General features: G+C 39.6%; 2 protein-coding genes and 1 long non-coding RNA gene across 4 annotated transcripts in view; 1 reads left to right on the top strand and 2 right to left on the bottom strand.

The window, feature by feature from the left end:
• gpr179 (G protein-coupled receptor 179) overlaps positions 1 to 17012 on the top strand; it is a 33980-nt gene extending 16968 nt beyond the window's left edge. Inside the window, exons 3-11 of the mRNA XM_085458302.1 lie at positions 1039 to 1135; positions 1881 to 2101; positions 2392 to 2460; positions 6946 to 7055; positions 8646 to 8884; positions 9714 to 9852; positions 10005 to 10107; positions 11161 to 11307; positions 11688 to 17012. Coding sequence (XP_085314428.1) covers positions 1039 to 1135; positions 1881 to 2101; positions 2392 to 2460; positions 6946 to 7055; positions 8646 to 8884; positions 9714 to 9852; positions 10005 to 10107; positions 11161 to 11307; positions 11688 to 15170 — 4608 coding nt within the window. The 3' untranslated portion in view covers positions 15171 to 17012. The remainder of the gene's footprint in view (positions 1 to 1038; positions 1136 to 1880; positions 2102 to 2391; positions 2461 to 6945; positions 7056 to 8645; positions 8885 to 9713; positions 9853 to 10004; positions 10108 to 11160; positions 11308 to 11687) is intronic.
• On the bottom strand, positions 9262 to 11278 carry LOC146706994 (uncharacterized). Of its 2 annotated transcripts, XR_014920728.1 has the most exons (4): positions 11133 to 11278; positions 10874 to 10949; positions 10011 to 10144; positions 9262 to 9844 (listed from the first exon to the last, which is right to left on the bottom strand). It is a non-coding gene; the product is annotated as an uncharacterized LOC146706994 (long non-coding RNA). The 2 variants fall into 2 exon arrangements; XR_014920729.1 differs by lacking the exon at positions 10011 to 10144.
• Positions 17013 to 25506, bottom strand: mrpl45 (mitochondrial ribosomal protein L45). Its single transcript, XM_085458303.1, has 8 exons — positions 25300 to 25506; positions 24332 to 24527; positions 21588 to 21705; positions 21337 to 21435; positions 20529 to 20577; positions 20293 to 20442; positions 19386 to 19559; positions 17013 to 17350 (listed from the first exon to the last, which is right to left on the bottom strand). Exons 1-8 carry the CDS (start codon positions 25360 to 25362, stop codon positions 17252 to 17254), a joined length of 948 nt encoding a protein of 315 aa, XP_085314429.1. The 5' UTR covers positions 25363 to 25506; the 3' UTR covers positions 17013 to 17251.
• Between the last annotated feature and the right edge of the window lie 1040 nt (positions 25507 to 26546).

The following is a 26546-nucleotide window of genomic DNA, read 5'->3' as shown; positions in this document are numbered from 1 at the left end:
TGTACCTCCTCAAGCGGCTGGCCAAGGCTGTGAGTCTTTGCTTGGCAGTTTCCAAGGCCTCAGGTATGGACAGCTTGCTGTACTTCTTAGGCACCTTATTTGTCGCACCTTTCTGCAACTCCGTTAGTTGGCTAACCTCCCTCCGTGCTACTTTGATCTTGCCCTCTAGCCTCCTTCTCCATGGAGGGTACTGCCCCTTGTCGCTGTTCAACTTGTAGCCAAGCATCTCACTGATCACTGTTGCCGTATTGTAGATCAGCTTGTTAGTGTCGGTAATCGTGGTTGTAGGTATTGCCCGTAGTGCTGCATTAACATCATCTAGCAGACCTTCTGAGGGAACTTCACGTAATCTTGGTAACCGGCTACGCGGGATCCAGGTTTCAAGCTTGGCCATGATCCTATTTTTCAGGTCAGTTCCTCTCGCACTCAACGATCCTTCTCCTATCGCACTTGGGGCTATGTACCCAATCTCGGGTGGGGGTGATGATATCTCCCCCCTGACCTGGCGTCCTGACTCCTCCTTGCCGTAGCATTTGTGTTGTACCTCGTCAATCTCTAGCTGTGAGAGCAGTCCCTTCTTTCGAATGTTGGAACACTGAGCTACTAGTTGTTTCGCCGTCATTGTGGATGTTGGGTATCGAAGAATCCATAGGTCCCTCATCCTATTCATGTAGCCCCTTCCGCCGGGGTTACTTGCGTAGTAGCATTCCAACAACGCCCTGTTTTCGTCTCTTGCCCACCGATGCCTTCTTGTTCCAGTAGCCCACTTTTCGTCAGGGTGCCCTGGTTCCTCAACACCTGACGCGGACCTTGTTGATCCGGGCAACGTCCGAGCCAGCATGCCTTCATATTTATCTGTCTCGCTCAGATATTTATCTGTATCTGAGCGAGATATTTATCTGTATATGTATGTATGTATGTATGTATGTATGTATGTATGTATGTATGTATATATATATATATATATATATATATATATATATATATATATATATATAACAAAAGAAAGGAAAAACAAACACTCCGTGTTTCTTGCAGTGTATTCCCGTTCCAGGCCGGGGCTTTCGATTGGGTCAGTACTGCTGTCGCTGTAAAGAAGGATACTACAGCCCTGACGTATCGCCTCAGGACTCAGGTAAGTCAACAGATATTAAGTAATCTGTTGGTTTAACTGTGAAACTCCCTGGAGGTTGCTGCCTTAACTTTGACCTAGCAGCTCTGTCTATTGTTTTATGTCCAGATTGGGGGGGGGGGGGGGGGGGGATTTACAAAAATCAAATCTAAAAATATGTTTTTCTTTTTTCGGAGGGTCATAGTTGATTGACCACACTGTCAAAAATTGACCACTGTCACTTACTTGTATTATACAAAAAAAAAAAGTGTCAAATGTGTCATTTTTCTTTTTTTTCTGCTTTTGAGAAGCAAAGATATGGACATTACTTTTATTTGTTTTGCATCAAAGAACAAGAAAGTGATGGTAAAGTGCAAACTGTGCCCAGGTGACGATCAACTATCCACTGCTGCTAACAAATTAACTCTTTTCAAGCATCTGCAAAGGCAGCAGGCTACCAGGTCTCTTTAGGCTGGTTTTCTTAGTAGTCAGACCGTTTAAATCATAGATGCAGCCACCATGACAGCACCCATTGGTTTTGGACCATCTACAACAACAGGAATTGTGCTAATTATTAAACCAGATCTTTCAAAGTCAAAATTCAAAACTAAAAAAGATTATTTCAAAATTAAGATGAATCATTTAGACCCAATCTATGCAAACCTTTAACATACTGTTTTAAGCTCCTTGAGGAGTTTGCATGTATATGAGGTTTTGCCATGGTTTTGTGTAGGTTGAATAGATGTGTGTGTGTCTGTATGTGATGCAGATAGAGCCCCTGTGAATGAGAGTGACAGCAATGGTATGTGTTACCCGAACATGCCCATCTGTCTCCCCTGCTGGCCGGGCTGTAAGAGCTGCCAGGACGGTACCCCATGCTGGGTGCAGGAGGACTGGCTTCTTAGGTCTGGTGTGCTCGCCATCCAGGGGGTCTTCATGCTCCTCATTTTCATCAGCATGCTGGTGGCCTACCGGCATCGTCGCAACCGGGTGAGTCACATCTTTTGGCTTAGCAAGGCCACCATATAGATCATGTTTAGATGGAAGGTTGATGGTGACTGCTGAGCCAAATACATTATGTTAAAAAAATCAATCCAGTTTTTATTCATCATCTTATTGTATGAAACTTTTAGTCTGATAATTAATCCTAATCATAAAATCAACCGCAGATGCAGCAGTAGTAGTAGCATAATCCACATTACATTAATGTGTGTTATATTCTGTAGTGCTGTTTGCAACAATTTCTCATAATAGCTGTTCCTCTCCTCCTCCACCCGCAGCGGATCCGGGCTTCTGGCCTGCTGCTGCTGGAGATAATCTTGTTCGGCTCCCTGCTCCTCTACTTCCCGGTGAGTTTCTGACCGAGCCAGCCGACTGAGAGCCCCACAGATTAGAGCTCTTCACGGATCACTGCACAGCTCCATATCTTAGATTATGTGACAATGGACGATTTGTAGGGAGGGTGAATGGGTTGAGGGCGTGTATGAGAAATGCGAGGGCGTGTTCATCGTCGGCACATTTCATAACCTCCCTCAGCTCCGGTCATAGATTATCAATCAATCTTTAGATTCATTTTACCAATTAAAGAGGCGTTAACATAACCCGGATGTGATTTTTTTCTTTTAATCCATCTGAAAGTGTCAGTCAATTTGATCTACAGAGTGATTTAATGTGTGCAGAGCTGGTCCTGTGCTCCGCATTACAGATGATTTAGTTTAATGTCGAGTGTGTCAACATGTTAATGGATTTTGAGAGTATAATAGAGCAATTATTCACTTCATAAGGTGCTTTGTATTTGGTGGTTGCATTAGATTGTATATGTAAAAAGAAACATGATCATATAATACGTGTGGATACGAGCGGCGGAAATGAGCTTTCTCTGAAGGGTGGCTGGCCTCTCCAACAGAGATAGGGATAGTTCGGCCCTCTGGGAGGGGCTCAGAGTAGAGCCGCTGCTCCTCCACATTGAAAGGAGCCAGTTGAGGTGGATCGAGCATCTGACAAGGATGAGATGACTCATGACACGCTGGACAAATTATATCCCTTGGCTGGCCTGGGATTGCCTTGTTGTTCCCCCGGACAAGGTGAAGGAGAAGGCTGGGAAGAGGGAGGTCTGGGCTTCTCTGCTTAGGCTGCTGTCCCCGCAACGGATGGATGATCATGAGACATGAGACGATCCTAATACTGAAACAGGACTTTTCTTGGCCTTTGATTTGGAAGAGGCCAAGCTTTAGCTGAGGTGTGGTGAGATGGTGGGGTAGCATTGCTGCCCTGCATTCTTGAAGTGTGGGGTCCAGGGTGCTTGCAGTTGCGGGTGCTGGCTCTGGACTGGGTGACCGGCTTCTTTCGGCTGGCTGCTTCCTGGGGTCATGGCAATTCTGTAAAGTCGCAGGGCTAATACAAAGAGACAGACAACTATTCACACTTACATTCATACCTATGGGCAATTTAGATTCACCAGCTATCCTGACCCCACTAACTGCATGTCTTTGGACTGTGGGAGGAAGCGAGCCCACACAAACACAGGAAGAGCATGCAAACTCTTAAAAAAAATAAAAAGGATAAAATAAAAAGAAACTGGATATCAAGATGAGCCTATAGAGAGTTTATAGAGCTCCTCTTGGCAAAGTAAATGTGGGTGCAGACCATATGCAGCTTGTTAAAGCTGTAGGCAGGACAGCTTAAAAAACAAAACAAAATGCTGACTTTAACATTTGAAGAATATTTAAGTGATGATCTTCAAAGCTATCTTTTTTACAGTATAATATATAGGATGCATTCATTTTTAAGATTTATTGAATCTGCTATCCAAAAGTAAGATGTGTAGTGGATTGCAGTGTTTTGCACACACAGTTAAGTGGACCTATTATGTTATATATGCTGTTACAGTGGTAGGTGCTTCTATGAAACAGAGTCATCTTACAAGTAATCCATGCAAACAAAAAGCTCAGGATTCAGGACTCTTGGCTCTGTGTGATGTCAATAAGAAGGGCGAACTCTACAAATACAGAAGCCCCTCCCACATGTCATTCAAACCTATCGATGATGGGCAAACTAAAATATAGTCAAGTCATCTCACCTTTATTCAGATAGCAGCCTGCAGGTATATTTGGTATCCATTTAAGAGCTAAATAATAATAACAATGCCAGTAATAAATGCAAATATCATAAATGTCAATTTACGTGAATAAGTACTTGTAAATGTAAATGTAGATTTAATGTAATAGAGGCAGATGATCTGCAGTTGCAACCCTTAAAGGGAGCAGCTGAAAGAAGAAAAAGAAATGTAAATGCAGAGATACATGTGTCAGTTCATTTTGTGTAGAACTATACAAAATGATGATGCAGATGAAAGCATGGAAGGCAAGAATATACAAACATGAATACAGGATATATTTCAGTTATGAAATTAAAGATCTAAAACCTGCTGTGGTGACGTAAGAGGTGGAAGCAAGACTGGAAATGAGCAAATATTTGGGATCATGTTGTGTGAGGGTTTTTTTTTTAATTCAAAGGTGACCTGCAGCCCACATAGCTGACTGTAGTTCTGAAAGCCCCAGATGAAAGGTCAGAGTTCGGTCTGTCATCTCACTGGGGTGTCGCTGAAGTAAAGTTGCCATTTCATCTACAAATAAATCCCCTGCATGAAGGAAGGTTGTTGACCATCCCACCAACATACTCAAGCTGGTTTTGAAATCCACCATGACCCGTTAACGTAGCAGGATTTTCTAATGTCAACAAAAAAAGATCAATATGAGTGTCTCGGTGTAGTAGCACCTGTAGTAGTAGGTACCTTTTGGCTACTTAGTAACTACTTTTTAGAGAACAACAACTGTTGTCCCTCTGCACTCATTAGTTCAGCTTTATAAGAACAGCAGCTTTATTTTTATATTAATGAACTGAACTGGTTTTATTGAGGAGGATTTGAGCTTTATTATTGGATATCACTGGCATCTAGAAGTCATCAGGATATCCGTGTTCTCATTTTTAGCCTCAGCTTTAAAGTCGGTTTTTGAGTATATAGTTAATAAAGACAATGTCAGATCAGAAGAGAGCTTGGTTTAGAGCCCCATGATGCAAATCTGCACTGGCGAACACAGGTTCCCAATAAATAATCACTGGAGTTACTGGATTATTGCATTGATTCATTTATTCTGTCATTGATTGTTTTATTTTGCTCAGCTTACTCACTGCACTATATCTTTGGGTTGACCAATCACATTATTTCTTTCTGCTGTGCAGCTCCATCTATAACAGAGACCCCAATCTGTGTTTGTGTGCTGGCCATTTATACTGATTAAACGGGCCTTCCTGCCATGACTTTTGTTCTATAAGTTGTCACTCTAAACAGTTTATTCTGTATAAGCAGTTTGAACACAGTGATGTATGTTTGCATTTACATTATCACAAGATATAGATTATGCTCTTATCCTGAGTGGCTGACACTGTTTTGCTCATGCTACCATCACAGCAAAGTGATTACAGTCAGGCGTGATGTGCGCTTATACGGACAGCAGAGGCATCAGTAAAAACAGATGTGGTGTGTGTATGTATACACTACCAGTCAAACCTTTGGACACACATTGTCATTGAAGGGTTTTTCTTTATTTTCATGATTATTTACATCATAGAAGACTTCAAAACTATGAATGAACACATATGGAATTATGTAATAAACAGTGTGAAGTTTGAAACAACTCAAAACGTGTTTGAAATTTGATTAGATCAAAATAGCCACCCTTTGCTTTGATTACTGCTTTGCACACTCTTGGCCTTCCATCAATGAGCTTCATGAGGTCGGCACCTGAAATGGTTTCCCAACAGTCTTGAAGGAGTTCCCAGAGATGCTGAGCACTTGCTAGCCCTTTTGCTTTCACTCTGAAGTCCATCTCATCCCAAACTATCTCGAATGGGTTTAGGTCAGGTGACTGTGGAGGCCAGGCCATCTGGGGCAGCACTCCATCACTCTCCGTGTTGGTCAAATGGCCCTTACACAGTCTGGAAGCATGTTTGGGGAACTCAAAGTTTTAGCAATTTTGTGGACTGACTGACCTTCAGTTCTTAAAGTAATCGTGGACTGTTGTTTCGCTTTAATTAGCTGACTGGTTCTTTCCATAATATGAATTCTAACAGTTGTCAAATAGGGCTGTCAGCTGTGTACCAACCTGACTTTTGCACAACACAACTGATGGTCCCAACTCCTTTAAGAAGGCATGAAATTTCACAAATGAACCCTGACAAGGCACACCTGTGAAGTGAAAACCTGTTCAGGTGACGACATCATGAAGCTCACTGAGAGAAGGCCGAGGATTTGCAGCGCTGTCAGCAAAGCAAAGGGTGGCTACTTTCACGAATCTTAAATATAAGAGATATTTAGAGTTATTTATCAATTTTTTCTTTGCTACATAATTCCATATATCTTGCTTCATATGTCCAATGTCTTCAGTTTGTCAATGTGGAAAGTATTAAAAAAATAAAGAAAAAACATTAAATGAGAGTGTGTGTCCAAACTTTTGACTGGTAATGTACATACAGTGGTGTGTTTACCTCCTTCTATTTTTTGATAAGTTTGTCACACTTAAATCTGTTAGATTATCAAACAAAATTGCATATTAGACAAAAATAAGACAAGTAAACACAAAATGCAGTTTCTAAATGAAGGCGTTTATTTTTAAGGGGAAAGAAATCCAAAACCTACATGGTGAAGAAGTGATCGCCCCCTAAACCTAATAACTGGTTGCGCCAACTATCTATACACCAATAGAAACTGTTGGTTGGTTGTGTATAGCTGTAGTTTTTTTTTTTACTAAGCATTTCTTTCTTTGTCTCTGCAGGTCTTTATCATGTACTTCAGGCCAAGCACCTTCAGGTGCATCCTGCTCCGCTGGGTGCGAATGCTTGGTTTCTCCATTGTCTACGGCACAGTCACACTTAAGATGTACAGGTAGGTTAGCACCGAGAGTAGTCGATACTAACATTTAATGTAGTTAAAATTAAGTGCTTCTGTTTAATACCTTCTCCTTAAACATCAAAGCACAGTGGTTAATGGCTTTGAATAAATGCTCAATTTCTTGAAAAATACATGAACTTTACTGTAAAATATTTAGTTTATTTTACTGGAAGATATTTTGTATGATCTTTTTCTGAGTGAGCTGGAAGGAAATTAGGCCTATTTATAAATCCACAACTGCATTCAGTTATAATTAAATAACATTTGGGTTCAGTGAGTATCTACAAATATAAATCTCATATCAAATAATATGAAATTGATCATATTTGTCATATATTTAATATGTTTTGATACAGACACTATTTGTGGTCAAAGAGCAACTTGTATACGATGGTTTCCACATAACATAGTATTTTTATTTATTATTTAAAATTGATAAGTTAATTGAGTTTTTGGAGTACTGGGAGGACAATAGATGTCTGTTTTGTTTTGCTTTTTAGCAAACAAAACTATATTATAAAGAGACTATAAAATGATTCATTTCAAAACTAAGTTAAACCACTTGCCTTTAAGACTGTGTAATTTTATGGGGGGAAAAGAGCATGTTCCTCTTGAATTTATATGCGTATACTTATCAGCTAAAGTTTGCTAACTTGTACACCCAGAGTGTACCATAAATGGGAAGACTTTGTTTCTGATTTCTGTCCTTTCAAATAAACATTGAGTGATTTATTGGGGATTTTCTCAAATCCACAAAGGTCTACGTATAAGCTAAATGTATACATACACTCACACTAATATTTGGTTAAACGTCACTTGGCAGGTTTCAAGTTGCACCGTGATCCTGGATCTTTTGATAGCCATCAACAAGTTTCTGGAATAACTTTGGCTGGAGATTTGAACACCCTTCTTGGCAAAATTGATAGAGTTAATTTAAATTGGTTGGTGTTCTGTCACAAACCTCGGTTTTAAGCATAGTCCCTAAATTTTCAATAGGGTTGATGCTTAAAGAGCTTTGGGAAGTTCATGTGTTAGCTTACTTTCTTAATCCATTCCAAAACCAATTGGAACACCCAATTATGTCCAAGTTTTCACCATCTGCCTGTTTATTTAAGGTAACATTGAATAATTTGTGATAATCGGTGATTCCTGGGTTGTTCCTAAACTTCCTAACCAATCTCTTCTGTCACCCTTCGGGTCTTCTGCCAGACCTTTGCAAAGTGGTAACACATCTGGATGACTTGTACTTATCTACAGTTGTTTGAACTGATGATCTTGAAATCTGCAGTTGTTTAGAAATAGCTCCCAGAGATCTCCCCAGCTTGTATAAATCTGCAATTATCGTGGAGAGCAAAAATTATTCTGTGGATTTTTGTCTAACTTACATTACTTACTTTGAGCCTAATTCCACTGATATCAAAAGTCTCTCCAGGCAAAGACATCTCTCAAGAAACTTCATATTGAAGTGACATCAAATTCAACACTCAGTCACTGACTTTACTGTTTACTACAAGTTGCACCAGTTTGTCTTTAGTACCCAAATACTCCACATTAAGGGCCAATACTGCTCTTGTTTTGGACCAGAGTACTGAAGGTGTTCCTGTCACGCACAGCCCAGAGAATGCCCTACATGTCCAGCCTCCATTTACTGAGAATTCTGGGAGTGATGCTGATGACAGTCAGCTGGTTCCTGTGTGCATGGACGGTGGGTGTTATGCAGAATCGTGACAGAAACATTCCAGTCTTCATCACAACCAACACACCTGATGGACAGGGCTTCAACATGTGTTACCTTGACCGCTGGGACTACATGATGGCTGTAGGTAAGTAAACTACATGTAAAGAACCTGTTAAGAGTATCAACAGCATCATTAAACATACAGTAGCTGTTACAGTGATTCTATTAAATCTCAAAGTGTACCTATGTCTATATCTATTTACAGTTATGATAAAAAGAAAGTAAAACCTCTTTCACCTCTAAGTCTTTATGCATAAGGACATAATAAAGATAATCTGATTCATTTTAGGTCTAAGAATTCAGTAAATACTACTTTAGATGTGTCATCATCATAATCAGGCTAGAGCCTAACCCAGCTGTCATTGGGCGAGAGGCGGGGTACACCCTGGACAGGTCACCAGTCTATCACAGGGCCAACACATAGTGACAGACAAGCATTCGAACTCACATTCACACCTATGGGCAAGTTTACAACTTTATTATTATAGTTCATTACAAGTCCATTTTTACACTTATTCCTTAAAGCAATACATTAGACAACAAAGTAGAAGGCAGCGTTGGTACAATAAAATCCAGTGGGACACACAGGATCACTTTGTCAGCAATTCACTGGGATTATCTTGACAACTTAAGTTCTAGGTAAAAATAAAAAAGTATACATCAGTAAATAGCTGGCCATTAAATTATAAGAAACCAGAATATATCTTAAAAAATAATTTCACTGTTGAATAAGCTTAAATGAGACTTCTTTGAATTGCATTCAAGAAAGGTATTTAAGTTGTCACCAGTATTAAGAGCTTTAGCGCACAACATAAAGCACCACAAAACTACTGTTAGGGTGAAGTAAAACTAGTTTCAACATTTGTACTGTGTATTCTTGAACATCCAAGTGATTATAAAGTCTTCTGCTACAGCTGAGCTTCTGTTCCTGTGCTGGGGGAGTTCACTGTGGACTGCTGTAAGGCCAGTACCCTCAGCTTTCCATGAACCTCGTTACATGGGCATCGCCATCCACAATGAGCTGCTTCTCTCCTCTCTGTTCCACCTGTTCCGGTAAACAGTAACCAAGACCACTAAGGTCAATGTGTCTGAAAAGAAAGGCAGTAAAGCCCATCACATGCTTAACAATATGTCTGTGTACCATACGAAATAGAAAGCCAACACACGTTGACGTGGGATGATTCTATATTTTCTGCTTCCCACAGATTTACCTTTCCATCTCTTCATCCTGATTGGATGCTTCTGCTCTCCTTCACACACACCCATGTCACCATCACTGTGACACTCGCCCTGCTCTTTGTTCCCAAGGTATTCCACATTTTTATGTCCATAGTGCCAGAGTAGACTAATTATACAGTAAGAATTAGTGCAGTCAGCGTTAATCTCATTGAAATGACGTTACACCATAACCTCGTTAACGCAGACCGCCCTGTGCGTGGGGCTGCACTGTGTCAATGCGTTAGTGCGGTTAGCTGGTTAACACGTTAGCGCCATGCAGCCCCGTGCACGGGGTGATCCGCGTTAACTCGCTAACGGAGATTTGCCGCGTTAACGTCATTTTAACGAGATTTACGCTGACAGCACTAGTAAGAATAGAAAAAAAGTCATGGAAAATGGATTAGCGCTTTTCTACTGCCCTTGGCAAAAAAAAAAAAATTTACTACAAGCCTCATTCACACACATTAATATATTGTCTAACAGTCACATACACACTCACATGGATGCATCAGGGATAACCCTGTGTTCTGTATCTTGCCCATGGATATTTCAACATTCAGAGTAGCTGGGACTCAAACCACTTATTTTCTGATTGGATGACATGCTGTAAAAATCTAAATGATATCTCACAGTATTCTCAAACTTGTTAGCTTTATCTTTAACTACTTTAAGCATGTAACTCGACTTTATGTTAAATATAAGACCTCGTTATATAATGCTAACGATAACCGCTAACTCAGCATGGTCTAGTTCTGCTTGAAAGCCAGCCAGTATGCTAATGTATGCTGAATGCTAATATGTATTAAGCTAACATGCTACATTTACTTAGATATCATAAAATGTTGGTGGAACTCACCGCTGTTGCCAAGTGCTTACTCATAGGAGTTCGTCTGATTGTTGGGGTTTCCTCTTTATTATTGTAGCTTCTTTACCTTACAATATAAAACACATAGAGGTGACTGTTGTTATGATATGGTGCTATATAAATGAAGTAGAATTCAACTGAAGTGGAAAGCCTTCCAATCAGTCCTTCTAGTTAAACAATGTTCAAGACTTCTTTCTGTATGTGTAATTATTACTTATGGACTGTGTTGAGTCAAAACCAGTTATCTTACATGTGCTTCTCTCCTATGTGTTCCACAGTTCCTTTATGTATCCAAACCTGGGAGAGAGGAGATTGCAGCAGAGGTGTATGAAGATGAAGTTGACCTGCGGCGCTCTGGCTCCTACCTCAACAGCAGTTTTCACTCTGCATGGAGTGAGCACAGTGTGGACCCTGATGACTTTCGGGTAAACACTGTTGTCCCCACAGAACGATGTTATCACTTTGCAGTAGGGCATAATGCACATAATATGGAAGAAATTCCAAAGGCTACATTTAAAAAAGAAAAAATAATTATCCCTTAATTTTAATTATGTTTATATGTAGATTCAATAAACAAATGGTAAATATGTTATAAATGAAATCATAAAGTAACAGTAAATACAGTTAACTGTAGACTGAACAAATTTCTATGAACTTTCTCCACCCTTCAATCCTTTGCTTTAACCTGAACTGTGTTCTTCATACTTGAAAACTCTTTACCTATCCTGACTCTCCTTGTCTTTTCCTCTTCTCAATCATTTCAACCTCTATCTCATCAATTCCCTCCTTTCTTCATATGCATCAGGATGAACTGAAGAAATTATATGCCCAGTTAGAAGTCCACAAGACGAAGAAGATGGCTGCAAACAACCCTCATCTACCTAAAAAACGAAGCTCTCGATGTTCACTGGGGAGATCCCTTATAAAACGCATAGCTGAAATCCCAGAAACGATGAGCCGCCAGTGCAGCCGTGAGGAGAAAGATGGATCCTTCCGCAGTAGAAGTGGGAATCATTCTGACTCTTTTAGAAGGTCTACAGAGACGGTCAGTATCAGTTACAGAAGTTCAATGAAGTCAGCATCTCTATCACCATCACCATCCATGCGTAAGTCGCAAAGTGATCATCACTATGTCAGGGAACGAGAGTCTTTGCACACCTCCACATTAAAGGCCAATACTGTGAAGAGATCCTCACAGCGATCTGAGACAGACTCCTTGGATATACCACCAGGGGTCTGTAAGTCAGCCAGTGCCCAGAATCTGACGATTGATACCAATCTCTTGCATCCTGATCACAACAGACTTCATAAATCTTGGAGCCTAACCTCAACTACCAGCCATTCTATGGAGAATATACCCAAGGTTAACAGAGCCAACACAGTGAGGTCGAGGCCAAGCCTTTCTATAAGTGACCAGACCAGGAGTGCTCTCAAATCTGAGTCATTTGACAAGGCTGAAATCTGCCCTTGGGAGGTGGAGCCAGAACAGTCAAGTGACAAGAACCAGAAGCATGTCACATATGCAAACTCTGGGGATGATGAGGAAAAAAGTCCACCATCTCCAATTGCACTTATCTGTCCTTGGGACCATTTGCCACCTGTAGAAAAGAAGTCTTCTGTGGACAAAGGCCTACAAGGTGAAATCGAGTCCCCCAAGTCTACCATGTCTACAAGTGCACCTGGTTCTCCAAGACCAAAGATTGTGAAGGATCAGCGTGTTTTCTCTTTCCGCACCACTACAACCGCTACGTGGCTGACTGTGAAAACATTGATGGGATCAATTGATGCAGCTAGCAGGTCCAGCAAGGATGGAAGCTTAAATAGAGAAGATTCTATTTCGCAAAAAAGTCAGGAAAGTGCTTCAACAACACCAAGGTCAGGAACATCAAGACATCCTAGCATTGAAAAGAGGTCACTCCAGAAAAGAAGCATGACAACAGCAGATGGAAAACCATGTCTTGTTAAGCAGAATGCAGTCAGACTCTCTTCTGGGGATTCCTCTGACAGAAGCCCACGAAGGCTTGTAATTGTAAAATCTTCTATCCATCCATGTGATTCAGAAGATATGCAAAAAGATGGGACATATGAACACGTGCTTTTGTCGAGGCAGAGTAGTAAACGTAGTAGTATAAGTTCTATAAGCAGCTCCAGAACCCCTTCAACTCACAGAAGAGGTAGTTATCGAATTACTCCAACCCGTAATGTTCCTCATACAGATGTATGTTCATGGGATATCGCTAGTGGAGAGGGACCAAAGAAGCAGCAGAGCATCAAAGCAGATGTCTGCCCTTGGGAATCACAGGTATCTGAACGATCTAACGTATGTCCTTGGGAATCTCAAGAGCAAGCGAACATGAGAAGACAAGGAAGTGGTCATGGAGAAGTGGGTCCTTTGGAATCTCAGGATATTCCAGTTGTTTCTCACACTATCCTTTCTAAAGATTTACAGGCACAGCAGCCTTTAAAAGGCATATTAAACATATGTCCCTGGGAGACTTCAGAGTCTCCCCAGCCTTCAGTAATACAAACTAATGAATACGCTAATGTTTGTCCGTGGGATATGCAGGACAAGGTTGAAGGTGTATACGAAAATTTAAATCCTTTAGAAAACAGGGGAACACTGACAGTGCCCCTTCAGCGAGAGGTCATGAAAGCTGCAATCTATCCTGGTGCATCAAGTAATGAGCAACATTACCATGCAATATCACCTGCCTCAAACTGGGGTAAACACATAAACAAAGCAGCAGCAAGTTCTCCATGGGATTTCCCTGATCCCCCGACAATCAAGGAAAATATTTGCCCATGGGAAGGCAGTAACACGGAGCAGACAATTACAGAATCAACTCCACAAATGACAATAAAGGTACATATTTGTGCCTGGGAAAGTGAACAAGACAATCCAGAAGATTTAGAAATAGATACCTCACTTTTGAAAGCTACTTCAGAACATACTGATGGAAAAGACAGCACAAGAGTTAATGTATGCCCCTGGGAAACAGCACTACCTGAAAAAACTGCAGCGACCAAAACAATGTCTCAAGAACTTAAAAAGCCAGCAGAGGTTTGTCCATGGGAAATAGAGGAACCAGAATCAGGAAAGCCAGAGATCCCCAAAATATCAGAGAGCACCGCTCGAGCAAATGTTTGTCCATGGGAAACAGGTGAAGCAGGGACAGTTAAAACTGAAGTATCAAACGCATCTGAAAAACTACAAAGGAAGGGCATTTCCCAGGAAAATGTTTGTCCACTGAAAACAGAAACCCCCAAAGTTCTGAAAAAGCAAGACAGCACAAAAGCAGATGTTTGTCCATGGGAGACTGAAGAATCAAAAGTTCTGAAAATACAAGGTAGCGCTCTGGCAAATGTTTGTCCGTGGGAGACTGAAGACACTATGGCTGCCAAAAAGAACGATAGCATTAAAGAAAATGTTTGTCCGTGGGAGACTGAACAACCAAAAGTTCTTAAAAAACAAGATAGCACTCAGACAGATGTTTGTCCATGGGAGACAGGAGAACCAAACATTCTCCAAAAACAAGATAGCACTCGGGCAGATGTCTGTCCATGGGAGACAGGAGAACCAAACATTCTCCAAAAACAAGATAGCACTCGGGCAGATGTCTGTCCATGGGAGACAGGAGAACCAAACATTCTCCAAAAACAAGATAGCACTCGGGCAGATGTCTGTCCATGGGAGACAGGAGAACCAAACATTCTCCAAAAACAAGATAGCACTCGGGCAGATGTCTGTCCATGGGAGACAGGAGAACCAAACATTCTCCAAAAACAAGATAGCACTCGGACAGATGTTTGTCCATGGGAGACAGAAGAACCAAAGGCTGCCAAAAAGAACGATAGCACTAAAGAAAATGTTAGTTCATGGGAAACAGAAGAACCAAAAATTCTCCAAAAACAAGATAGTGCTCTGGCAAATGTTTGTCCGTGGGAAACTGATGAAACCGTCCAAAAGAAAAGTATCACTGGAGCAGGTGAAGACAAAAATGATATTCCCAACAGTGACAAGGATGTCATAGAAAGTCAGAGCTGCCTTAGTGTCGAAGGAACTCCAGCAGACACAAGCCCTGAGCAAACAGATGAGTCTAAGGCAAACTTAGCCCTGGGCAGGCGAGATGCTCTGTGCCCTTGGGAGATGTTAAGGAGCACATCTGGCTCATTCACTGACAATGCGTCAGATATCTTTACATGGGAGCCAGAGAATATTCCAGAGGAAGACGAAGAGGACGATGCCGAGTGTGCTGCTGAAGCTCTTGTATTCCCACCTGACCTATAGCTTTATACTTTTGTAGCTACTGTAGGCTCAGCTATAGAAGAGCTTCCCTGCAGCTGGCAACGGCAAAATTTCTTTCTGATGGATTATTAAACAATAATTAAAGAGTAGACTTGATTAATGAAATTTGACAAACAGCCGGGCCATGCCCACATGTCTAAAATCCTGGAAGGCTAGACTTGGCTGGACACTCCAAGTTGTGCAGACCTGACTGAAAATACATTTTGTAATGTACATACAGAAGATTTATGTACCCCATACATTTAACACAAAAAAGATTTTTACATGATAGAAGGGCATGTAAAGCAGTTAGCTGAAGTCCAATGTCTTTGTTTCTGTCCCCCATATTAAATGCAAATGATTTTGTGCGTCTTTGAGTGACGTCACTCAATTTTGCCATGAGATCAGTATATTGATGGCTGAGCTACAATTATTACAAAAGCTGAAGTTAAGTCAGCACTACTCTCAAACAAAAGTACAACACAGGGTGTCTACAGATACGACACTTTGGAATACTCCTGCCCCATATAAATATACACCAGACAACTCAAAATGTCTTAAAAAATCATTTGTTCAAACTAAAATAAAATACAAACTGTCAAGCAGGAATACAATGGACACAGTTACATTTCAAAAGTATTGATAAAACTATGCATACTTCTTTGTTTGGGTGACTCATTTCCTGACAAAAAACTAGTGTTTACTATTAAAGTGGACCGACTATGCTTTCATTTTCGGTCATGCTCACTGCCACAGTGGTAGCTGCTCATATTTGAACACAAAGTTTTTAATGGTGTGTGAAAATTATTCTGTGAGTCAATAGCTTGGTTTCAGACAGTTCTATCTACTGTGCTCATTATTTGATATCATTGGGAGGGGATATCCCTAATGTGGTCACCTCAGGCACCCACCAACTGTTTATACCTTCTGTTGTTGAGGAGCAACTAATCAAAAGGAAGATGGTCTAAAAAGATAGGAAAGAAAGATAAAACAGCTTGTTTCACACAGTGCATGAACTTAATCTGAACTCCGAGTCAAAGAAAAACATATGAAAAACATTGCAATCACCACAGAGCTGTTGTGTAATCACCTTTTGAAAACACTGCAGCTATTTGATAAGGCTGATTACGTTTTTAAGCACAAATGACTTAAGCCAAAAGTGGTTTGCACCACAGTAGTAAATGTTCCTTGGTTGTTTAACAGATCTTGACAATATTTTTTCTTTAAAGACAACATCTTATGATTATCAGATGGTCATCATTCGCTAATCACTTCTTCACATCAAACAATGCTTTTAATTTCAGTGTGTGATATTAGTGAATGCTACTTTAAGTTCTGAATCACTGCTCACAGATTTCAGAGTCAAAAAAAAAACAGTAATATGTGGTAAATTCTGGACTTTAAATATCAGCAGTTGTTAGTTAAGATGTAATTAAGCTGCATGTCCATGCCAGCAAATATTGTTTGAAATTCATTGATGGTTATCATCAGACTTTATGCTGCTACAGTGTCATACAGTGATTTTATTGCTTAACTCCAGTTGTTGGCTCCAAGTCTTTTTTTTTGTCAGTGGACTGACCTAGTTTTGTAAGCAATGTTTGTGTGTTGTTGTTTTTTTAATGAGTGTACTGTAAATTGTAGACACACACATATATATAGTTGTAACACATCTTGATTTGTGCTTACAGTAATTTGTGAAAAGAAAACCAGGTGAGACACTTTATCTCATATTTCCTGAGTATATCCATCGCAGAAATAAATTACTCAATTTCTGTACATCTGACCATTTTATTTCTTACATGTGCACAATCAATTTAATAAAACAATAAGTTTGAGACAAAACCATCATGAAAAGAAGGTTTTATTGGCTTTCTGTGCAGTAGTATCTAAAATTCACCTGCTGCTTCCAGTGCCTCAACAACCAAAGCCCCTTTTCAATCAGAAACGAGCCTCATAGGGAAGCCTGGTTTCCTGCCGAAGTGGACAAATTATAACCAGCCACAGCCAACTTTTAAACAACATTTGGCCCATGAATAACACAGTCCGCCTGTGGTTCGATGAAAGGCGCAGCGCCCCCTGGTGGCTCATTTATACCACTGTACTGCCTCTGGTTTAGGAACTTCATAGTTCAGGGCATCAAATTCTTCCCCTGGCTTCAGCTCTGGACCAGGAATCATGACCGTCTAGAAGAAGAAAACAAAGTGGAATCTTATTTAAATGTTGGTGAAGTCCAAAAGCCTTCTGCAGAACGTGTGCTGGCATATTTTGTTCCAACAGCAATCAACGTTTAAGATCAGAACAGCAGAAAGGTTTCATAAAAAGAAAAATAAACTTCTCTAGTTTACCTGTAATGTTTTCTCCTGAAAACAATCTTTAGATTCTCTATCACAGTGGGGGGGAAAGTTTTTTTTGGTTTGAGTTCATGGACAAAATGCAAGGAGGCGTTTCACTGACAGATTGTGACTGACAGAAGGCAGACACATACTAACCTGTATGATCAAAGCTAAAATAATTTATCTGTCACAAATGTCTCAATTAGTGACTAAATACTAGAATCAGAATTCATTAGAATATTAGTATTAGAATAAAAGGTATATACAGTAACTTATTCCAATGTTATCATGAACCTCTAGTAAAGACTGATCAGATTCTGATACATCACTTGAGGCATAGTTCCTTTTATTATACTGACATAGATTTCCTTTGCTTTCTTGCCCTGAAGCCCAAATAAGAGACAGACACTAATTGTTCACAGCTGATCACCACAATCTCTTATCGACAGATGAATTAGAATGAGAAGTTTAGTAAATCATCTTCACATCACATCATGGGTTTTTTGACAGTATGACTAACGCTTTTTTTTGCAGAGCTCTGATGCTGATGGTAAAAACACCTTCCAGGCAACATTACAGCTCCATCTGCTACATATATCTGAGCCACAGCAGGGACTGACTCACATATTTAAGGTGATTACATTCTCAGTTCTCAGCAGTGATGCATTTAATGCAAGCCATCTCCTGTGTCACTCTCGCTTTGCAAAGGCTTCTGTAGACTTAACACAACCTCCTGGTTTGCTTTTTCTTTACTGAATCTCCCTGACACGCTCGTGTGGGAGCAACTTGTAACAGATTCACCTTAATGCAGCAGATCACCAGGTTTAAATTCCAGGTGACAGGAGTGGTAATTATTAACTACCTTTGACTCAAAACACTGTTCTACAGTATATTTCAGTAGAGCTGCAATTGTATTTACTTGCATTATCTTTTCAGACAAATTACATTTTACATACAAAATACGACTGTCTGCCGTGTAAAAAGTGCAGATTTCAACCTGCTATGATGCAGCCTACGACTGCCTAATTTCATCTTGTTGTATGAATGTAGAATTGGGGTGACACAATGAAATCATCTCCCGAAGTATTTAGAACAGATCCAGCTCAAACAGCAGAATAGCATCTCCTCTGATCACATTTGACGAGGCGGCTATCTGACATTAGAGCTTTTTTTTTCCCTGAAGATGTCAAAAAATGTGGATATCCTTTAGATAAAGTTGTCTGCCCTTCTTGTTTTCTTTGTTGAGTAAGGCCAGAAGAAGCCACACATACCGTATAAGATGCATTTAAACAGCTTGTTTAACATGACTGCCGATTGTCATTTTTGTCCAGGGTTGTGGATTTTCAGTCACTGAAGAGGCAGCATTTGTAATATTAGCTACGTTTAGTCGGCTGTGAAAGCTAGAAAGATGCTAAAATTGAATGGAAGTGCTCCCTTGGTCTTCATTGGTGCTCTATATTACAGTGTGACACTAATTTTGGATAGATGAAATGTATAGTAGTGTGTGCTCTAGTCTGCCAGGTCCATGAAAACTGAGCTTAAACTGCAGAATACAGCACCCTGAAAAGTGAGACAGTTTCATGATAGAGGTCCAGAATAAAATTTAGTGTAAGGTGAAACTTTTTGTATTTTTATTTTTTATAGAAGAAAGGCTGAAGGCTATTCAAAAAGGACACAGAAATGTATTATATTTATGCAAAGAAAGAAAAAAATATCAAAGCTTGCAATAGCTAACAGATTTTGTCTGCCTTGTTCATGTGCCCATTAAAGTGAAGTATGAACAGGCCAGTTAATAACAGTATTTTAATTAGCATTTGACAGGGAGAGAGCCTTGGACCTCTGCCTTTTTCTTACTAAAAGATAAATGTTTAGAGTAGAGGGTCACCTTAATAATTGGATCCTTGGCAGGGGCCCAAGATGGCACTATTTTTCCATGTAACCGCCACCGGCCGTAGGGGTTGATGAGATGCCTTTCTATGACCAGGTACTCCAATACATCCTTCGGCTGCTCCTCGCTTCCCAGCATTAACCTCCCGAAGCGGTCATAGATGGCCAGAGTCTGCACACAGACACAGACAGAGGTAAATTCAATTAGTCGTCTTAACACTAATTGTAACATGAACGCAAACCTAACCCTGCGTTTGATTTAGATTTTTCATCACTTCCATAAACACAGATGTTGTGGGACACACAGATTCCAAAGCAACTCTAAAAACTGGCTGCAGGGCTACTGGTTTCACTTTAGCTCACATGAAAAGATTAAATTTGTCCCAGAAGGGGCATTTGAAAGCTGCCAGACAGTTAAAAATAAGAGCTGAATTACAGAAGGAGTAACTGACCAACAACATCGAAACCTGCAAAAAAGACATGCAGCCTTAAAATGTGTGTGTTCACAAGTCAAACGGCTTCTGGAATAAAATCAAACCTGCTTTTGCTCGTTTTATGTACTGACAGGGCAAAAAAGGTCGTTTGTATGTCATCTTTCAACAAGCCAATATAAAATGCTTTATGTTACTGTCATGAACCAAACAGCAGAAGGCAATGTGATAACATACGCAGAAGAGTTTTTCAAAGAGAGTCCAATAAAATACAAGATTAGAAATAGAAACATGTCAAACAAGGGAGTAGCATCTCAGAAGTGATTCGTGTCCGTCTGACAAAGGGACACGTTCAGTGAGTGAGGAATAAAACTTATAATAAAACACTAAAAAATGTACTTGCTCAAAACTGTTCTGGACAATCTCACACACATGAAAACACCAACACACACAAATACTCATACTATACTGTACCTGCTTGGAGTGCATGCGAACCGTCACCTGCCCATACAGGTTGCCTTTGGAGACCATGTCAGGGCAGCGGGCATGGACCACTCTGGGTGGCTCCAGGGACTCCACAAACCTCCAGCAGATCGTCTTGTATCGGTTACCCCTTGTCATCTCCTGAACACAATGCAGCCGAACAGAAGGTTGAGTACAATAAAACAAAGAACTGAATTATCTCAAGGATCATCAAAGGATAAACTTACAGGATAACACCTCTCAGTCACCAAGGAGTGAAGTTTCTCCTTGTTGAACCTGAAATTCAGACGAAAGATTTTAATCTTCATCTCTAAAACTGAAGCCAGAGAGTTTTCATGACACGTTGCTTTACTGTGCATCAGCCTCTCGTATCTTTGTACATATATCTCATATACAGCTAGTAAAATGTATCACCCCCCAAAAAACATCCTCACTGAGCAAATGTGTACTTCAAAAAAAAAAGAAAAGAAAAAATGTTGAAAAAATGATAGTTGTTGGTGACGGGTCGCTTGCTCTGAGTATTTCAGAAACTGCTGATATCCTGGGATTTTCCCCACAGTATCATCTCCAAGTTATGTTACTTTAACATAACTGAGTTCACTGCACTCACATAGCTCTCAATCTAATGGAGCTCCTTTGGGATGTAGTGGAACGGGAGATGCATATCATAGATGTGCAATCGACAAATCTGCAGCAACTGTGCGGCGATATGGTCAATGAATCTGTGCCAAAGACTTTAAGTCAGGTCTGAAGGCAAAAGGGGTCCAAGCCAGTACTAAAAAGGTGTACCTAATGAAGTGTCTGATGATGGTCTACAGATTAGGTTTGATTACTGTAAATGTGCATCATAACTATCATGATTCATTGTAATGTACTTTGGCTTACCACGATAACCTGTTTATCACTACAGGTTGTTTCATTATCAGAGCTGAAGGCTGCCTGAGTGCGTCTCGCACCTCTATAAAAATGTGCCACAGTAATAAACACTCCTTGTCAGTTGACTACGTGAGGTGACACAGGGGTTTATTTTCTTACTGTGTCAGGGCGTGGTGAGCTTCAATAAAGATTTCTTGAGCTTTCTCTGCAAAATCCTTTGTTGTGAACACGGAGTCGTGCTCTTTGATTTTACGAATCCTGAAAGAACAAGAATACAGTTAGTTCACCATAAGATATTCAATGAATTCAATTAAGCAGCTGGATTGAGAAGATAATCGTTCTCAAAAATATCCAGAAAAGAAAAGCATCAGCACAGCGACAACACAAAGACACAAAGAAGAGAATCTCACGCCAGCTGTGAGGCGGCACTTTGTCGTATCTGTTCAGTACGTTGTTTCAGGCCTTCTTTAGACAGAGTGGAAAGACGAGCATCACCCTCCGGGGGTATGTAGGGGTCGAAGATTCCCGCTGGTAAAGAGAGCAGACATGAGTGATCAGCCAGTGTGAAGCCTCCGAGCAGGGAAATGTTTCAAAATAAATCATTCCTGCTGACTGATTTAGCAAGAACAATATATAACCCTACTTAGAGCACTAAAACCCTCTGTTTAGCGTCTGTGTAGCACTGACATCTTATTCAGGACACTTAATATCACCTATTCCTGGATATAAAATACATTTAGTATTAAATAATAAAAATATAAACATACATTTTTCAAATTTTTGTTAAATAACCACAGACAGACATGAAGGGGATTTTCCAGGCCTGGCTTTTTATAGAAGATAACCGCCTTAAAATATTCTGCAGTAGATCAAAAACGTGAGAAAACCATGAATCATCATATGAACATTGCCTGATGCTGCTGAAGTGAAACAGAACACAGTTACAGAGGTTTTGTCAGAGACACAATTTTAAAAAGTTGAAATTTCTTTCGGTATTGAACAGCAGAAATGAGGCCGGATGTCATTTTGGATTTAAAAAACAAACAAAAAAATGTCAGACAGCACCTTATACAGCGGTAGACTGGTGCATAATAAGCAACCAAAAAATGCAGAAAACAGAGATTTTTGATGGGAAACTGGTCTTTAAGTACGCTGAGATAGACCTGTGCAGGGAGTGTGATTTTATTTTGGGGAAGCAAAACAGCAAAAGTACGAGAAAATTCATGGCAACGTTTTTCAACGTGAAGCATAGTTTTGATCTTCTTTTGCTGCTGGTTCAGTGAATTTTGGTCGGAGAGCGATAAAACCTGCAGCTTCAGAATCTATGAGCTGTTGGCTTTCAGCCCCGACGACACGTACACGTCTGTGTCGTCGGGCTGCGCTTTGTGTTTACATCTTTTTGTGAAATCAGTTTCCCTGCTCTTTAATCATTTGCTGTTTAAGCTGTTTGGCAGTTGAAACGCTGAGATTCTCACATTTCTAATAAAATACATTTATCTTTAAAAATCGTCTTGGGATTTAATTAACTTGTAATCTCTGTTTTTTCTTAGCTATGGGCAAATGAAACAATCAGGACCATCTTCACATTTTTACCCAGAACTTTTATCAACTGAAATATGGCAGAAAATTAACCTTTACCACGTCTAGTTATATGCTCTCTATACAAGCAATTGTTGTATGTAAAGACGATGATTATGCTGTAACACCTAATTAGTAAAAGAAATGTAAAGATAAAATATTGAATACTTATCTAAAAACAGTTCTATGACATGAACTCCTGTGTCTGAAGCAAGGAGGAAATGAAATATAGAATGGTCGTGTGAACTGTTAGCTCAGCACGCCAGATTCCTTTTCAACAACATCTGTTACTGATCCTAATTTCATGTTGTATCTACAGATTACATTCAACAGCCAGCTAATGAAAACTTGCTCCCAAAGCTAAAACTATTTAAACATAATGCCCTTGAATTAAGAAAAAGGTTTTTCCGCACTTTACTGTTATGCTGCACAATTTTTCAGTGCATGTTTACACAAAGTGTTATAATAAACTCTATAAAACGCAACAATAAATAGAGTTGATGTCCTCCAACTTATCTCTGTATCGTTTCCCTTTGCTTTAATCCCAGAGGTGTTTAACTTTCCATCAAATGGTTTTAATGCCTGTTTTTATGTTACAATAGTTTCTGCCACTTAGATGTCTTCATTCACTTTTATCAAAAATTATTTACTTTTTTCTTTTACAATTATTATTTTCAGGTAGCTGTCTCTCCCTGAGCCTAATTGGAGGTTTCTTCCTGTTAAAGGGGAGTTTTTCCTTACCACTGTCACCAAGGAGGTCATCTCATTGTTGACGTTTTCTCTGTATTATTGTATGGGTTTAATCTTACAATATAAAGTCACTGTTATTATGATTTGGTGCTATATATTTGGTGCTGTCAGTGCGCCCCAGGGTGGCTGTGGCTACAATGTAGCTGCCATCACCAGTGTGTGAATGTGTGTGTGAATGGGTGGATGACTGGATATGTAAAGCGCTTTGGGGTCCTTAGGGACTAGTAAAGCGCTATATAAATACAGGCCATTTACCATATAAATTGAAGTGAACTGAATTGAAATTGAATTGTTATTAATTCTAGGGTTGTTGTTTTTTTGTTTTTTTTTATTCATTCATATATTTTTGATTTGAGTAGTTTTAGCCCATAAGTGATAAGTAAGGAAGCACGTAAGCATATCTCTCAACTGAATCCTTTTAGTTTTACTTCATTATGGCTTTTCTAATATAATTATCTTTGCATTTGGTGCTTTTTGCAGCATGCTATAGCATTTATTATCCTAAATGCTACCATGGATGTTTTATTTGTTCTAAGTGGTTCAATTCTGGTTTACATTTGTGTAACTTCTATCTTCTTTGAAGATACTCAGTCTTTTCAATAGTTTTAAAAATTTCTGAGGTGATGTTCACAGTAGGTTATTTATATGCATGAAAACAACACTGTTGCTTACTTTTGACAATAGATGGTTCCTAGGAGAGGAGTGCTAATATCCAGCATTATTCACTACCGTACTGGTAGATATGAAAAACTTAATGACCACAACGTGCTCTAGCTTCAGAAATAACATCTTATATGCATATCACTGATTTTAAGGGCCATTTTACCAGTGCAGGCGATATTGATTGGCCTCTCAAAGTACTGCTGCCTGAAGACGATGCCTGCTGCCCGGGCTTTGGCCTCTGTGTTTTCCTGCCTCTTCCCCTTCAATCCCACTGCTGGAGGGATAAAGTACCGCTTTTTGGTTCGGACCGGCAGGTAAAGTGGAATGGGATGTTGCACATCCAGAGACGTCTCAGCATTCTAAGAGGATGGAGACAAATATGTGTTTAACCACCACAGTTATCCTCTAAACTCACTGGCCCTGAATTCTACTTTTACAAAACCTAAACACTTTCAGCTTTTGTCTGCACTGTCAAAAAGACACCTTTATCTTTAATACTGAGAGGGCTGTGCCCCTTACCCTGACAGGTATTTCTAATATTTTGCCTCCCTCACAGGTGTACATGCCTGGAATACCATGCGTTTTAGTTTATATTGAACTCAACTTTTGTGAAGTTGTGATCTGTATATCTTAATCTTGTCAAATACTTAACACAGTGAAAACCTCAAGCTACGTAGTATTGTTTCATCCAGCAAGATGAACACAAAGTCTCTCTTTAGTTAAAAAAAGAGCACCTCTGAGCAAGCAAGCAGTTATATATATATATATATATATATATATATATATATATATATATATATATATATATATATATATATAGAGAGAGAGAGAGAGAGAGAGAGAGAGAGAGAGAATATAGATGTGTGTGTGTGTGTGTGTGTGTGTGTGTGTGTGTGTGTGTGTGTGTGTGTGTGTATATATATATATATATATATATATATATATCACTTAAAGGTAAATAGTCCCTGTGTCTATGTGGATGCTCATACTCTGTCTGTTAGCTAACATTAGCAAGGCTAGCCAGTGCAGGATTATAGGCAGTACTCATATGAAGCAAATCAAACGAATTGCTTCTTCTACATTTCGACTGTATGCCTTTCTACAACACTGTGCTCGTAAATGTTACAGTACCTTTAAACTGCTACAAATCGCTCTATGAAGAGCCCCCAAAGTCCTCCTCGTGGGCATCGCCATCTTGCCAGGATTTTCGTCATAGACTTCCGGTTGTCTCTTTCAAAATAAAACAATAATACTCTGAAACGGCTGAGCAACGTTAGGCACTTAACGCATACATGCATACACAGTGTTATGGAGTACCGGAATACGTGTACCGGCGTTACGTATTTAAAATACAAAATATGAGTAACTGTATTCCGTTAAAGTTACCGTTTAAACGGGTGGTATTCAGAATACAGTTCCTTGTTGAAATAAATACACGGCGGTCTTTTCCTTTTTCATATATGCCTTCGCTATTGTTGGTCATGTCACCCCAGTGGAAACCCAAACAAATCACATTAAGAGGCTCTAGGGCCTGTGTCTCAATCTCGCGGCCCATGTCACCTCTACTCATAATGACGTGAAGAAATATTTTTAAAATGTATTATTCAAAAAATTATTTAATATGAAGGCAGAGTGTTACAGGCATATCCCTAAAGAATGTAGCCGAATGTAGCGGACCTGTTTTTATATACGCGCGGAATAGTTTTCTATACGAGATCGCTGCAAAAAGTGCAGCCTTACCCAATGTCCACCTACTGTTACTCATTTATATTAAGATTTAGTTGGTATGGCAAGTAACCTTCAATAAAATCACACAGCAATCGTACATTCATGTAGTTATAAAAAGCATGATAATATATTAAGTAATCCAAAGTATTCAGAATACGTTACTCTGTATTTTGTAACGTAACGGAATACGTTACAAAATACATTTTGGAGCATGTATTCTGTAATCTGTAGTGGAATACATTTGAAAAGTAACCTTCCCAATACTGTGGATACAAGTATCTTGGTTACATGTGAGAAATTAAAAATCTTATTTTGGATTCAAAAAGCTGGATAAGCTCTTATCTTAATCTTGATAAAGTTGTTTATGAGCACCTGGAGGATTATAATAAAAACTGGGATGTTGTGACATAAAACCGGGGATTTTGTTTGTGCCTGATATGATGAAAACCAAGATAAGATACAACATTTTTGTACTAACTGGTAAACAGGCCTGTAACAGAAGATGAAAGATCTACATAACTACACCTCTGATCATAACACTGTAACTGCTTCAGCAGTTATTCTGGTGCTGCATTCTTTGGAAATCTATAGGTCTTGAATGTTGTTGTTGAAGAAGTTTCTGTCTGTGGGGTTTCTATAGCATTCCATCT

This window comes from Copadichromis virginalis, linkage group LG6, assembly GCF_057382275.1.
Source record: "Copadichromis virginalis isolate Kocher_CV1m ecotype Utaka linkage group LG6, C_Virginalis_male_GT1.1, whole genome shotgun sequence".
In the NCBI taxonomy this organism is placed as follows: Eukaryota; Metazoa; Chordata; class Actinopteri; order Cichliformes; family Cichlidae; genus Copadichromis; species Copadichromis virginalis.
This window is presented reverse-complemented; position numbering and strand designations above follow the sequence as displayed.

Bases quoted from the DNA above. Each gene is read 5' to 3' on its own strand.
- mrpl45 (XM_085458303.1), bottom strand. From the start codon at position 25,362: ATGGCGATGCCCACGAGGAGGACTTTGGGGGCTCTTCATAGAGCGATT. The intron at 21,706-24,331 runs GTAAAATGGCCC...TCTCTTTACCAG, and splicing joins AATCAATATCGCCTGCACTG to CGGGAATCTTCGACCCCTAC. The intron at 20,443-20,528 runs GTAAGTTTATCC...CATTGTGTTCAG, and splicing joins TGACTGAGAGGTGTTATCCT to GAGATGACAAGGGGTAACCG.